At 40.6% G+C, this 15,723-nt stretch overlaps 1 protein-coding gene across 1 annotated transcript in view; it reads right to left on the bottom strand.

The window, feature by feature from the left end:
• LOC115127152 (gamma-aminobutyric acid receptor subunit beta-2-like) overlaps positions 1–15,723 on the bottom strand; it is a 144,417-nt gene that overhangs the window by 101,763 nt on the left and 26,931 nt on the right. The window contains exon 4 of the mRNA XM_065018364.1: positions 4,734–4,954. Coding sequence (XP_064874436.1) covers positions 4,734–4,954 — 221 coding nt within the window. The remainder of the gene's footprint in view (positions 1–4,733; positions 4,955–15,723) is intronic.

Here is a 15,723-nt window from a genome sequence, read left to right as displayed (position 1 = left end):
CTGACTGTAACTGACTGTAACTGACTGTAACTGTAACTGACTGTAACTGTAACTGACTGTAACTGACTGTAACTGTAACTGACTGTAACTGTAACTGACTGTAACTAACTGTAGCTGACTGTAACTGTAACTGGCTGTAACTGACTATAACTGACTATAACTGACTGTAACTGACTATAACGGACTGTAACTGACTGTAACTGACTATAACTGTAACTGTAACTGACTGTAACTGACTATAACTAACTGTAACTGTAACTGACTAACTGACTGTAACTGTAACTGACTGTAACTAACTGACTGTAACTGACTGTAACTGTAACTGATCGTAACTGTAACTGACTGTAGCTGTAACTGACTAACTGACTGTAACTAACTGACTGTAACTGACTGTAACTGACTAACTATAACTGACTGTAACTGACTGTAACTGACTGTAACTGTAACTGACTGTAACTGACTGTAACTGTAACTGACTGTAACTGTAACTGACTGTAGCTGTAACTGACTGTATCTGTAACTGACTGTAACTGACTGTATCTGACTAACTGTAACTAACTGACTGTAACTAACTGACTGTAACTGACTGTAACTGTAACTGACTGTAACTAACTGACTGTAACTGACTGTAACTGTAACTGACTGTAACTGTAACTGACTGTAGCTGTAACTGACTGTAGCTGTAACTGACTGTAACTAACTGACTGTAACTGACTGTAACTGTAACTGATTGTAGCTGTAACTGACTATAACTAACTGACTGTAACTGACTGTAACTGACTGTAACTGACTGTAACTGCAACTGTAACTGACTGTAACTGACTGTAACTGTAACTCACTGTAACTGACTGTAACTGTAACTAACTGTAACTGACTATAACTGACTGTAACTGACTGTAACTGACTGTAAATGACTATAACTAACTGTAACTGACTATAACTGACTGTAACTGTAACTGACTGTAACTGACTGTAACTGACTGTAATTGTAACTAACTGACTGTAACTGACTGTAACTGACAGTAACTATAACTAACTGACTGTAACTAACTGACTGTAACTGACTATAACTGACTGTAACTGACTGTAACTGTAACTGTAACTGACTGTAGCTGTAACTGACTGTAACTGACTGTAACTAACTGACTGTAACTGACTGTAACTGTAACTGACTGTAACTGACTGTAACTGTAACTGTAACTGACTGTAACTGTAACTGACTGTAACTGACTGTAACTGTAACTTACTGTAACTGTAACTGACTGTAACTGACTGTAACTGTAACTGACTGTAACGGACTGTAACTGTAACTGACTGTAACTGTAACTGTAATTGACTGTAACTGTTACTGTCTGTAACTGTAACTGACTGTAACTGTAACTGTGATTGTAAGTGTTGCCAGTGTTGTGATTGCCTTTACATTATTGTTTGAACTCATCTCAGATTCTAGGCCTACACTCAGACACTCACCAATAAGACGGTGAACAGTTAGCATTCTCCATAGGACAACGTGATTATTAGCCCTCATGCTAACACTGGCTGGGCATGTGCCACCAACGAAGAAGAACAGCCTTAGCTAAGCATCTGAGCATGTGCCACCAACGAAGAAGAACAGCCTTAGCTAAGCATCTGAGCATGTGCCACCAACGAAGAAGAACAGCCTTAGCTAAGCATCTGAGCATGTGCCACCAACGAAGAAGAACAGCCTTAGCTAAGCATCTGAGCATGTGCCACCAACGAAGAAGAACAGCCTTAGCTAAGCATCTGAGCATGTGCCACCAACGAAGAAGAACAGCCTTAGCTAAGCATCTGAGCATGTGCCACCAATGAAGAAGAACAGCCTTAGCTAAGCATCTGAGCATGTGCCACCAACGAAGAAGAACAGCCTTAGCTAAGCATCTGAGCATGTGCCACCAACGAAGAAGAACAGCCTTAGCTAAGCATCTGAGCATGTGCCACCAACGAAGAAGAACAGCCTTAGCTAAGCATCTGAGCATGTGCCACCAACGAAGAGGAACAGCCTTAGCTCAGCATCTGAGCATGTGCCACCGGGAGCATCGAAACAGAGAACGAGTAGTGTATTTTCTTTTCATGGCAATGGAACATGTTGTTTGTACTCCTGCCACATCTTTTCAAGTTGTTTTAAATTGAAGTGAGAGAATCGGAGAGACAGACATTGTGGCGGTAGTTGTAATTTGGCCTCTGCACTCCTACTGCCAAATACTCTAATTCTGTTCCCATACAAGCTACAGAACAGTGAAGGGACTATGTTTTTTCTTTTTCTTAGTTTTTCATGACAAGGAATGTTGAGATTTGGGTTCATTTGAAGAGTAGGCCGAGGAGGGGGTAGCTACTACCTAGCTACAGTTACTGGGGTGACGGTCAGAGTCCTTGCAGGCACCTCAATACTTGGGTCTTTCTCTTTAGTTTCTTGTTGTCGTGTAGAAAGTATGTGTTGGCTTATATAATTGAGGCCTTACATAATGGAAGCCTTATAAATTAGGTTTATAGATTTTTCTCTCAAAGCTGAACATGTGAATTATCTGGTGCACTGCAGATACTTAAATGGTTTAAGAACCCTTCATATAAGAGAGAGAGAGAGAGAGAGAGAGAGAGAGAGAGAGAGAGAGAGAGAGAGAAAGAGAGAGAGAATGAATGAATGAAAGCTGCCTGCGATGTTCATGTCTTGAATTAGCAACAATAATCTCATCCCTTTAAATACGCAGGCCGTAAAGCTGAGAGATAATTTGCACAGAAATCATCAAACACATCCATATATGGATGCCGTGATATTGTACATCACATTACATGCTTCACAAAGTCACAGGCAGCACAACAGTACATAAAACACCATCCAGTGTGTGTGTGTGTGTGTGTGTGTGTGTGTGTGTGTGTGTGTGCGTGCGTGCGTGCGTGCGTGCGTGCGTGCGTGCGTGCGTGCGTGCGTGCGTGCGTGCGTGCGTGCGTGCGTGCGTGCGTGTGTGTGGGTTGTATGTTTGTATTGAACGTCTACATTATTGATGATCATTGATCTATTATGAATGGCAATCCTCTCTGCAGCATCAGAGACTGAACGTCTGAATCCTAAATGCCACCCAATTCCCTACTTGCTGCACTATTCTGGCCAAAAGCAGTGCACTATATTAGGGATTAGGGTGGCATTTCAGACACAGCCAACATCATAAAGAGATGTTTTCTGGATGGATAGGATCTCAGCCGTACAATCTAATACATTTCCTCCCTTTGTAGACGTTCTACAGCACCGTTCCATTATTGATTATAAACCGATCAATTATTGATAATCATCAGAGACCATGAAAGTGTAAAGCCAGAAGAACCCAACACGGTTGATCAATCTAGTATGCAGTAGTGTGGAGACCCAAATGGTTAGTGAGGATGAAACAAGTCTAGATTCCTTGGTGGACGGACTAGCTACGAAGGGCTATGAGCCTGTGAAATCCCTTTTCCCTCAACCAAACACATCTCCTCTTTCTGTACGCTACTGTTTCATTATTGAATGATAAAACACCAAAGGAACCAACTCAGTATGTAGTGCTTAGAACCAGATGGTCAATCATGAGAAAACGTCTCCATACCTAGATAGACTGAAAGGTTATGGCCTCATACCTAGGTAGACTGAAAGGTTATGGCTCCATACCTAGGTAGACTGAAAGGTTATGGCTCCATACCTAGGTAGATGAAAGGATATGTCTCCATACCTAGGTAGACTGAAAGGATATGACTCCATACCTAGGTAGACTGAAAGGTTATGACTCCATACCTAGGTAGACTGAAAGGATATGACTCCATACCTAGGTAGACTGAAAGGATATGACTCCACACCTAGGTAGACTGAAAGGATATGACTCCATACCTAGGTAGACTGAAAGGATATGACTCCATACCTAGGTAGACTGAAAGGATATGACTCCATACCTAGGTAGACTGAAAGGATATGACTCCATACCTAGGTAGACTGAAAGGATATGACTCCATACCTAGGTAGACTGAAAGGATATGACTCCATACCTAGGTAGATGAAAGGATATGACTCCATACCTAGGTAGACTGAAAGGGTATGACTCCATACCTAGGTAGATGAAAGGATATGACTCCATACCTAGGTAGACTGAAAGGATATGACTCCATACCTAGGTAGACTGAAAGGATATGACTCCATACCTAGGTAGATGAAAGGATATGACTCCATACCTAGGTAGACTGAAAGGATATGACTCCATACCTAGGTAGACTGAAAGGATATGACTCCATACCTAGGTAGATGAAAGGATATGACTCCATACCTAGGTAGACTGAAAGGATATGACTCCATACCTAGGTAGATGAAAGGATATGACTCCATACCTAGGTAGATGAAAGGATATGACTCCATACCTAGGTAGACTGAAAGGATATGACTCCATACCTAGGTAGATGAAAGGATATGACTCCATACCTAGGTAGACTGAAAGGATATGACTCCATACCTAGGTAGATGAAAGGATATGACTCCATACCTAGGTAGACTGAAAGGATATGACTCCATACCTAGGTAGACTGAAAGGATATGACTCCATACCTAGGTAGACTGAAAGGTTATGAGCAATGAAAGATATTGATAATCATCACAGACTATGAAAGTGTAGAAGGCTACAGAACCCAAACCGTTTTTTCAATAACAACCGATCAATTATTGCTTAATGGAAATCATCAAAAACAATGAAATCCCTTACCGGAGTCCATAGAGAACGGTGCCGTCCGGATGCAGTCGGATCATTCTGTTCTTGACCGTGACGCCGTGGACGAAGGACTTTTTATCGTTGAGGAAATAGGTGTCGGGAACCCAGAGCGAGTCGGCTACCCTGTTATCCAGAGTCAGGTTGAGGGCTATCTCAGAGTAGGACAGACGCTTGTCCCGCCAGGCCTGCTGGAAGTACATGGTCAACGTGTAGTCCTGGAGGAGAGGGGGAGGAAAAAGAAGAGTCAGTAAATGAGTGGAGAGAGGGATAGGTGGGATAGGTAGCTGAAACTACATAGTCAACGTGTCGTCCTGGAGGAGAGGGGGAGGAAAGAGAAGAGTCAGTAAACGAGTGGAGAGAGGGATAGATGGGATAGGTAGCTGAAACTACATGTCAACGTGTCATCCTGGAGGAGAGGGGGAGGAAAGAGAAGAGTCAGTAAACAAGTGGAGAGAGGGATAGGTATCTGAAACTACATGGTCAACGTGTCGTCCTGGAGGAGAGGGGGAGGAAAGAGACGAGACAGTAAACGAGTGGAGAGAGGGATAGATGGGATAGGTATCTGAAACTACATGTCAACGTGTAGTCCTGGAGGAGAGGGGGAGGAAAGAGAAGAGTCAGTAAACGAGTGGAGAGAGGGACAGGTATCTGAAACTACATGGGCAACGTGTCGTCCCGGGGGAGAGGGGGAGGAAAGAGACGAGTCAGTAAACGAGTGGAGAGAGGGAGAGGTATCTGAAACTACATGGGCAACGTGTCGTCCTGGAGGAGAGGGGGAGGAAAGAGACGAGTCAGTAAACGAGTGGAGAGAGGGATAGATGGGATAGGTAGCTGAAACTACATGTCAACGTGTAGTCCTGGAGGAGAGGGGGAGGAAAGAGAAGAGTCAGTAAACGAGTGGAGAGAGGGACAGGTATCTGAAACTACATGGGCAACGTGTCGTCCCGGAGGAGAGGGGGAGGAAAGAGACGAGTCAGTAAACGAGTGGAGAGAGGGACAGGTATCTGAAACTACATGGGCAACGTGTCGTCCTGGAGGAGAGGGGGAGGAGAGAGACGAGTCAGTAAACGAGTGGAGAGAGGGATAGATGGTATCGGTAGCTGAAACTACATGTCAACGTGTCGTCCTGGAGGAGAGGGGGAGGAAAGAGACGAGTCAGTAAACGAGTGGAGAGAGGGATAGGTATCTGAAACTACATGTCAACGTGTCGTCCTGGAGGAGAGGGGGAGGAAAGAGACGAGACAGTAAACGAGTGGAGAGAGGGATAGGTATCTGAAAATACATGTCAACGTGTCGTCCTGGAGGAGAGGGAGGAAAGAGACGAGACAGTAAACAGTGGAAAGGGATAGGTATCTGAAACTACATGTGGAGGAGAGGGATAGATGGGATGGAGGTATCTCTGAAACTACATGTCAACGTGTAGTCCTGGAGGAGAGGGGGAGGAAAGAGAAGAGTCAGTAAACGAGTGGAGAGAGGGACAGGTATCTGAAACTACATGGGCAACGTGTCGTCCCGGAGGAGAGGGGGAGGAAAGAGACGAGTCAGTAAACGAGTGGAGAGAGGGACAGGTATCTGAAACTACATGGGCAACGTGTCGTCCTGGAGGAGAGGTGGAGGAAAGAGACGAGTCAGTAAACGAGTGGAGAGAGGGATAGATGGGATAGGTAGCTGAAACTACATGTCAACGTGTCGTCCTGGAGGAGAGGGGGAGGAAAGAGACGAGACAGTAAACGAGTGGAGAGAGGGATAGATGGGATAGGTAGCTGAAACTACATGGCAACGTGTCATCCTGGAGGAGAGAGACGAGTCAGTAAACGAGTGGAGAGAGGGATAGATGGTATAGGTAGCTGAAACTACATGTCAACGTGTCGTCCTGGAGGAGAGGGGGAGGAAAGAGATGAGTCAGTAAACGAGTGGAGAGAGGGATAGGTATCTGAAACTACATGTCAACGTGTCGTCCTGGAGGAGAGGGGGAGGAAAGAGACGAGACAGTAAACGAGTGGAGAGAGGGATAGGTATCTGAAAATACATGTCAACGTGTCGTCCTGGAGGAGAGGGGGAGGAAAGAGACGAGACAGTAAACGAGTGGAGAGAGGGATAGATGGGATAGGTAGCTGAAACTACATGGGCAACGTGTCGTCCTGGAGGAGAGAGAAGAGACAGTAAATGAGTGGAGAGAGGGATAGATGGGATAGGTATCTGAAACTACATGGTCAACGTGTCGTCCTGGAAGAGAGGGGGAGGAAAGAGACGAGACAGTAAACGAGTGGAGAGAGGGATAGATGGGATAGGTAGCTGAAACTACATGTCAACGTGTCGTCCTGGAGGAGAGGGGGAGGAAAGAGAAGAGTCAGTAAACGAGTGGATAGATGGGATAGGTATCTGAAACTACATGGTCAACGTGTAAATCCTGGAAGAGAGGGGTAGAATGGATAAACCTACTGGACTGTACTAAAGTCAGAAATTCACATAGTTTATTATCTTTATCAGATGATGAATAACAGATTACATTTAATTCTGAATACATTTGGGCCATTTTGTTCTGTCAGAATTTGAGGTGTTTTTTTAAATGTATTTTTTAAGAAACTAGTCTTCATGCAACAACGTCAGGCGGCTTCTTAATGTAATTCAAGCCTACCAACAAAATGCTGTGGATGGTCTTGTGCTCTCTCTAGATGCTGAGAAAGCATTTGATCGTGTGGAGTGGTCTTACCTATTTTTTGCTCTAAATAAATTTGGTCTGGGGGACAACTTTATAAAATGGGTGAAAGTTTTGTATGATGATCCTCAGGCTGCTGTCCTAACTAATGGGCTACGGTCAAATAGCTTCTCTATACACAGAGGTACCAGACAGGGCTGTCCTTACTAATGGGCTAAGGTCAAATAGCTTCTCTATACACAGAGGTACCAGACAGGGCTGTCCTTACTAATGGGCTAAGGTCAAATAGCTTCTCTATACACAGAGGTACCAGACAGGGCTGTCCTTACTAATGGGCTAAGGTCAAATAGCTTCTCTATACACAGAGGTACCAGACAGGGCTGTCCTTACTAATGGGCTAAGGTCAAATAGCTTCTCTATACACAGAGGTACCAGACAGGGCTGTCCTAACTAATGGGCTACGGTCAAATAGCTTCTCTATACACAGAGGTACCAGACAGGGCTGTCCTAACTAATGGGCTAAGGTCAAATAGCTTCTCTATACACAGAGGTACCAGACAGGGCTGTCCTTACTAATGGGCTAAGGTCAAATAGCTTCTCTATACACAGAGGTACCAGACAGGGCTGTCCTTACTAATGGGCTAAGGTCAAATAGCTTCTCTATACACAGAGGTACCAGACAGGGCTGTCCTTACTAATGGGCTAAGGTCAAATAGCTTCTCTATACACATAGGTACCAGACAGGGCTGTCCTAACTAATGGGCTACGGTCAAATAGCTTCTCTATACACAGAGGTACCAGACAGGGCTGTCCTAACTAATGGGCTAAGGTCAAATAGCTTCTCTATACACAGAGGTACCAGACAGGGCTGTCCTTACTAATGGGCTAAGGTCAAATAGCTTCTCTATACACAGAGGTACCAGACAGGGCTGTCCTTACTAATGGGCTACGGTCAAATAGCTTCTCTATACACAGAGGTACCAGACAGGGCTGTCCTTACTAATGGGCTACGGTCAAATAGCTTCTCTATACACAGAGGTACCAGACAGGGCTGTCCTAACTAATGGGCTACGGTCAAATAGCTTCTCTATACACAGAGGTACCAGACAGGGCTGTCCTTACTAATGGGCTACGGTCAAATAGCTTCTCTATACACAGAGGTACCAGACAGGGCTGTCCTTTATCCCCCCCCTCTTTGCACTCGTTATGGAACCACTGGCCGAGGCCATCAGGGTAACGCCTGCTATACAGGGGCTGCTCATTGGTGATGTTCACCATAAAATAAGCTTGTATGCTGATGATGTCCTGATATTCATCTCTAGTCCCGAGACTACAATTACATCTCTCATTAATATTATTGAATTATTCAGCGAATTCTCAGGCTACAAGATTAACCTAACTAAGTCAGAGGCTATGCCACTTGGTAGCCTACACTCTGTACCTAATACTTCTCCCCCCTTCCCTTTTAAATGGTCTCCCTCAGGTTTCATGTATCTGGGTATATTTGTAACTTCTAAATTCCAGCAAATGTACAAAGCCAATTTTGTTCCCTTGTTTGATACGATAAGACAGGATCTGGAGCGCTGGAACTCTCTCCCGATTTCTTGGTTGGGTAGAATATCCCTCTTGAAAATGAACGTTTTACCTAGACTACTTTACCCAATCCAAATGATCCCATTATTACTCTCCAATAAGGTAATAAAGGATGTAAATGGATGGCTAAGTTCCTTTATATGGAGTAAACTCAAGCCAAGACTTAAGATGGCAATATTGCAGCTGCCAAGTTCTATGGGCGGCTTGGACCTGCCCAATATCAGGTTCTATCAATGGTGTGCCCACCTTTGTTATATTTCTGACTGGATCACAAATGATGACTCCTCTATTTGGTTAGACATTGAGACTTCTCTTTCAAAATACCCCTTACAGGATCTTTTATTTTTCAGAAGTTTCAAGTCTGTAGAAGGTCACTGCAATAATCCTGTTACACTTAACACACTCAAAGTATGGAGGTCAGTTCAACGCTTCCTGGGAAGGTCCAAACTAACCTCTGCTCTTACCCCAATTCTTAACAACCCAGATTTCAGTCCAGGATTGCTGGATGCTGGCTTTAACTTATGGCTTAATAAGGGCATACGCTAAATGACTTATTTGCTGATAAGATTTTGTTGTCATTTGAGCAGATGGTCGAGAAATATCGACTCCCAAAGAAGGACTTTTTCCGCTTCGTACAAGTAAGACATTATATTCTGAAGAGCACCACCTTAATTGGTAACCCTGATGTGTCTGTCATTGAAAGAATGCTTTTTTTCCCACAAAGGAAAATGTCTGTAAGTCTGTTTTATGATACTTGAAGGTCCTTTTCTGCTGTCAACACACAGTGGGTGAAACAAGTGTGGGAGAAAGAATTGTCTGTTACTATTGACGAAGAGATGTGGGAGTACATTTGGAGATATGCAAAAACAATATCTATATGTAATCGCACTAGTGCAATCCAATTAAGAATAATACACAGATTGCATATATCCCCAAATCACAGACATGCTTTTAGCCCCACTTCCTCTTCCCCTCAGTGTCTTAAATGCAAAACTGATACAGGCACCCTAACACATTGTTTATGGTCATGTACCAAAATACAAAAATACTACTGGTCTGGTGTTCTGCAAGAAATTGAAAAGATCCTAGGGGTTGATCTAGAATTGGACCCAGTTTCTTTACTGTTAGGTCTCCCTAGTAGGCATGTTACTTCTGTGGGTAAAAGGAGGCTTTACAACATCCTGACCTTCGCAGCGAGGAAAAACATCATTTTACAGTGGATTAGTGATAAGGTTCCTTCTATTAAAGATAGGCATAAGATACTATTTGAATGGGTGCCTCTGGAATATCTGACATGTACATTGCATTCTAAAACAGACCAGTTCTACAAAGTATGGGAACCTTATCTAAATTACCTAGAACCTGAGGTATCAGCTATTATGCTGCAAGGATTCTCTTAGAATGGCGGGGATCTATGTATTTCAGAACTACACGGTACGTTCCATGGGTGGAACCTAACCTCTTGGTTTAAACTGAGCTTTTTTGTTTAATTTCTGTTTGTAAGTTTGTTTAAAATGTATGTATTGAGAGACGCAATAATGGTGATGGGGTGAGAGAAGCACCGAGCGGGAAGAGGAAAATGGTGTACGTATGTATGGGTGTGTATGTGTGTGTGTGTGTGCGCGTATGTATGGGTGTGTATGTGTGTGTGTGTGTGTGCGCGTATGTATGCGTATGTGTGTGTATATGCATGGGTATATGTATGTGTATGTATGTATGTGTATATATATGTGTATATATATGCGCGTAGATATGTGTAAGTGGGGGCTGTTTTCCTTGTTTTTTTCTGTGCTTTGTCTCTGTTTTTGTATCTCTTAACATGGGTGAAAATGGTGAAATTCCAATAAATATACTGTTACAAAAAAAAAAGAAACTAGTCTTCAGATAGATGTGTAGTACTATACTAGATAACTTCATACAGATAGATGTGTAGTACTATACTAGATAACTTCATTCAGATAGATGTGTAGTACTATACTAGATAACTTCATTCAGATAGATGTGTAGTACTATACTAGATAACTTCATTCAGATAGATGTGTAGTACTATACTAGATAACTTCATTCAGATAGATGTGTAGTACTATACTAGATAACTTCATAGATGTGTAGTACTACAGATAGATGATGTGTAGTACTATACTAGATAACTTCATTCAGATAGATGTGTAGTACTATACTAGATAACTTCATTCAGATAGATGTGTAGTACTATAACTTCAGATAGATGTGTTCATAACTCAGATAGATGTGTAGTACTATACTAGATAACTTCATTCAGATAGATGTGTAGTACTATACTAGATAACTTCATTCAGATAGATGTGTAGTACTATACTAGATAACTATACAGATAGATGTGTAGTACTATACTAGATAACTTCATACAGATAGATGTGTAGTACTATACTAGATAACTTCATACAGATAGATGTGTAGTACTATACTAGATAACTTCATTCAGATAGATGTGTAGTACTATACTAGATAACTTCATTCAGATAGATGTGTAGTACTATACTAGATAACTTCATTCAGATAGATGTGTATACAGTACTATACTAGATAACTTCATTCAGATAGATGTGTAGTACTATACTAGATAACTTCATTCAGATAGATGTGTAGTACTATACTAGATAACTTCATTCAGATAGATGTGTAGTACTATACTAGATAACTTCATTCAGATAGATGTGTAGTACTATACTAGATAACTATTCAGATAGATGTGTAGTACTATACTATAACTTCATCAGATAGATGTGTAGTACTATACTAGATAACTTCATTCAGATAGATGTGTAGTACTATACTAGATAACTTCATTCAGATAGATGTGTAGTACTATACTAGATAACTTCATTCAGATAGATGTGTAGTACTATACTAGATAACTTCATACAGATAGATGTGTAGTACTATACTAGATAACTTCATTCAGATAGATGTGTAGTACTATACTAGATAACTTCATACAGATAGATGTGTAGTACTATACTAGATAACTTCATTCAGATAGATGTGTAGTACTATACTAGATAACTTCATACAGATAGATGTGTAGTACTATACTAGATAACTTCATACAGATAGATGTGTAGTACTATACTAGATAACTTCATTCAGATAGATGTGTAGTACTATACTAGATAACTTCATACAGATAGATGTGTAGTACTATACTAGATAACTTCATTCAGATAGATGTGTAGTACTATACTAGATAACTTCATACAGATAGATGTGTAGTACTATACTAGATAACTTCATTCAGATAGATGTGTAGTACTATACTAGATAACTTCATACAGATAGATGTGTAGTACTATACTAGATAGATGTGTAGTACTTCATAACTTCAGATAGATGTGTAGTACTATACTAGATAACTTCATACAGATAGATGTGTAGTACTATACTAGATAACTTCAACAGATAGATGTGTAGTACTAGATAACTTCATACAGATAGATGTGTAGTACTATACATAACAGATAGATGTGTAGTACTATACTAGATAACTTCATACAGATAGATGTGTAGTACTATACTAGATAACTTCATTCAGATAGATGTGTAGTACTATACTAGATAACTTCATACAGATAGATGTGTAGTACTATACTAGATAACTTCATACAGATAGATGTGTAGTACTATACTAGATAACTTCATTCAGATAGATGTGTAGTACTATACTAGATAACTTCATTCAGATAGATGTGTAGTACTATACTAGATAACTTCATTCAGATAGATGTGTAGTACTATACTAGATAACTTCATTCAGATAGATGTGTAGTACTATACTAGATAACTTCATTCAGATAGATGTGTAGTACTATACTAGATAACTTCATTCAGATAGATGTGTAGTACTATACTAGATAACTTCATTCAGATAGATGTGTAGTACTATACTAGATAACTTCATTCAGATAGATGTGTAGTACTATACTAGATAACTTCATTCAGATAGATGTGTAGTACTATAACTAGATAGATGTGTAGTACTATACTAGATAACATTCAGATAGATGTGTACTATACTAGATAACTATTCAGATAGATGTGTAGTACTATACTAGATAACTTCATTCAGATAGATGTGTAGTACTATACTAGATAACTTCATTCAGATAGATGTGTAGTACTATACTAGATAACTTCATTCAGATAGATGTGTAGTACTATACTAGATAACTTCATTCAGATAGATGTGTAGTACTATACTAGATAACTTCATTCAGATAGATGTGTAGTACTATACTAGATAACTTCATTCAGATAGATGTGTAGTACTATACTAGATAACTTCATACAGATAGATGTGTAGTACTATACTAGATAACTTCATTCAGATAGATGTGTAGTACTATACTAGATAACTTCATAGATGTGTAGTACTATACAGATAGATGTGTGTAGTACTATACTAGATAACTTCATACAGATAGATGTGTAGTACTATACTAGATAACTTCATACAGATAGATGTGTAGTACTATACTAGATAATAGATGTGTAGTACTATACATAACTCAGATAGATGTGTAGTACTATACTAGATAACTTCATTCAGATAGATGTGTAGTACTATACTAGATAACTTCATACAGATAGATGTGTAGTACTATACTAGATAACTTCATACAGATAGATGTGTAGTACTATACTAGATAACTTCATTCAGATAGATGTGTAGTACTATACTAGATAACTATACAGATAGATGTGTAGTACTAGATAACTTCATTCAGATAGATGTGTAGTACTATACTAGATAACTTCATTCAGATAGATGTGTAGTACTATACTAGATAACTTCATACAGATAGATGTGTAGTACTATACTAGATAACTTCATACAGATAGATGTGTAGTACTATACTAGATAACTTCATACAGATAGATGTGTAGTACTATACTAGATAACTTCATACAGATAGATGTGTAGTACTATACTAGATAACTTCATACAGATAGATGTGTAGTACTATACTAGATAACTTCATTCAGATAGATGTGTAGTACTATACTAGATAACTATACAGATAGATGTGTAGTACTATACTAGATAACTTCATTCAGATAGATGTGTAGTACTATACTAGATAACTTCATTCAGATAGATGTGTAGTACTATACTAGATAACTTCATTCAGATAGATGTGTAGTACTATACTAGATAACTTCATACAGATAGATGTGTAGTACTATACTAGATAACTTCATTCAGATAGATGTGTAGTACTATACTAGATAACTTCATTCAGATAGATGTGTAGTACTATACTAGATAACTTCATACAGATAGATGTGTAGTACTATACTAGATAACTTCATTCAGATAGATGTGTAGTACTATACTAGATAACTTCATACAGATAGATGTGTAGTACTATACTAGATAACTTCATACAGATAGATGTGTAGTACTATACTAGATAACTTCATACAGATAGATGTGTAGTACTATACTAGATAACTTCATACAGATAGATGTGTAGTACTATACTAGATAACTTCATACAGATAGATGTGTAGTACAATACTAGATAACTTCATACAGATAGATGTGTAGTACTATACTAGATAACTTCAACAGATAGATGTGTAGTACTATACTAGATAACTTCATACAGATAGATGTGTAGTACTATACTAGATAACTTCATTCAGATAGATGTGTAGTACTATACTAGATAACTTCATTCAGATAGATGTGTAGTACTATACTAGATAACTTCATACAGGCTACTCTGTGTGATGGTGTCTTTTTGAGGGGTATAATGCGTTTTGATATGCAAAAAAATGTAGGACTATGTCAACAGTGGACTAATGCAGAGTTTCCCAAACTCGAACCTGGGCACCCCCCCGCCCCCACCCTCCCAAACTCGGACCTGGGCACCCCCGCCCCCACCCTCCCAAACTCGGACCTGGGCACCCCCTCCCAAACTCGGACCTGGGTCTATCTCTCTCTCTCTCTCTCTTTCGTTCTCTCTTTCTGCCTCTCTCTCTCTTTCTCTCTCTCTCTCTCAATCAATCCTTCTCTCTCTCTGCCTCTCTCTCTCTGCCTCTCTCTCAATCCTTCTCTCTCTGCCTCTCTCTCTCTGCCTCTCTCTGCCTCTCTCTGCCTCTCTCTCTCTCTCTCTCTCTCTCTCTCTCTCTCAATCCTTCTCTCTCTGCCTCTCTCTGCCTCTCTCTCTTTCTGTATCTCTCTCTCTTTCTCTCTGTCTCTCTCTCTCTCAATCCTTCTCTCTCTCTGCCTCTCTCTGCCTCTCTCTCTCTCTCTCTCAATCCTTCTCTCTCTCTGCCTCTCTCTCTCTGCCTCTCTCTGCCTCTCTCTGCCTCTCTCTCTCTCTCTCTCAATCCTTCTCTCTCACTGCCTCTCTCTCTGCCTCTCTCTATCTTTCTCTCTCACTGCCTCTCTTTCTCTCTCTCTCTCTCTCTCTGCCTCTCTCTCTCTGCCTCTCTCTCTCTTTCTCTCTCTCTCTCTCTCTCTCTGTCTCTCTCAATCCTTCTCTCTCTCTGCCTCTCTCTGCCTCTCTCTCTCAATCCTTCCCTCTCTCTGCCTCTCTCTCTCTGCCTCTCTCTATCTTTCTCTCTCACTGCCTCTCTTTCTCTCTCTCTCTCTCTCTCTGCCTCTCTCTCTCTCTCTCTCTGCCTCTCTCTCTCTTTCTCTCTCTCTCTCTCTCTATTGTTCTCTCTTTCTGCCTCTCTCTCTCT

The sequence above is a fragment of the Oncorhynchus nerka genome, linkage group LG5, assembly GCF_034236695.1.
Source record: "Oncorhynchus nerka isolate Pitt River linkage group LG5, Oner_Uvic_2.0, whole genome shotgun sequence".
NCBI classification, from domain to species: domain Eukaryota; kingdom Metazoa; phylum Chordata; class Actinopteri; order Salmoniformes; family Salmonidae; genus Oncorhynchus; species Oncorhynchus nerka.
This window is presented reverse-complemented; position numbering and strand designations above follow the sequence as displayed.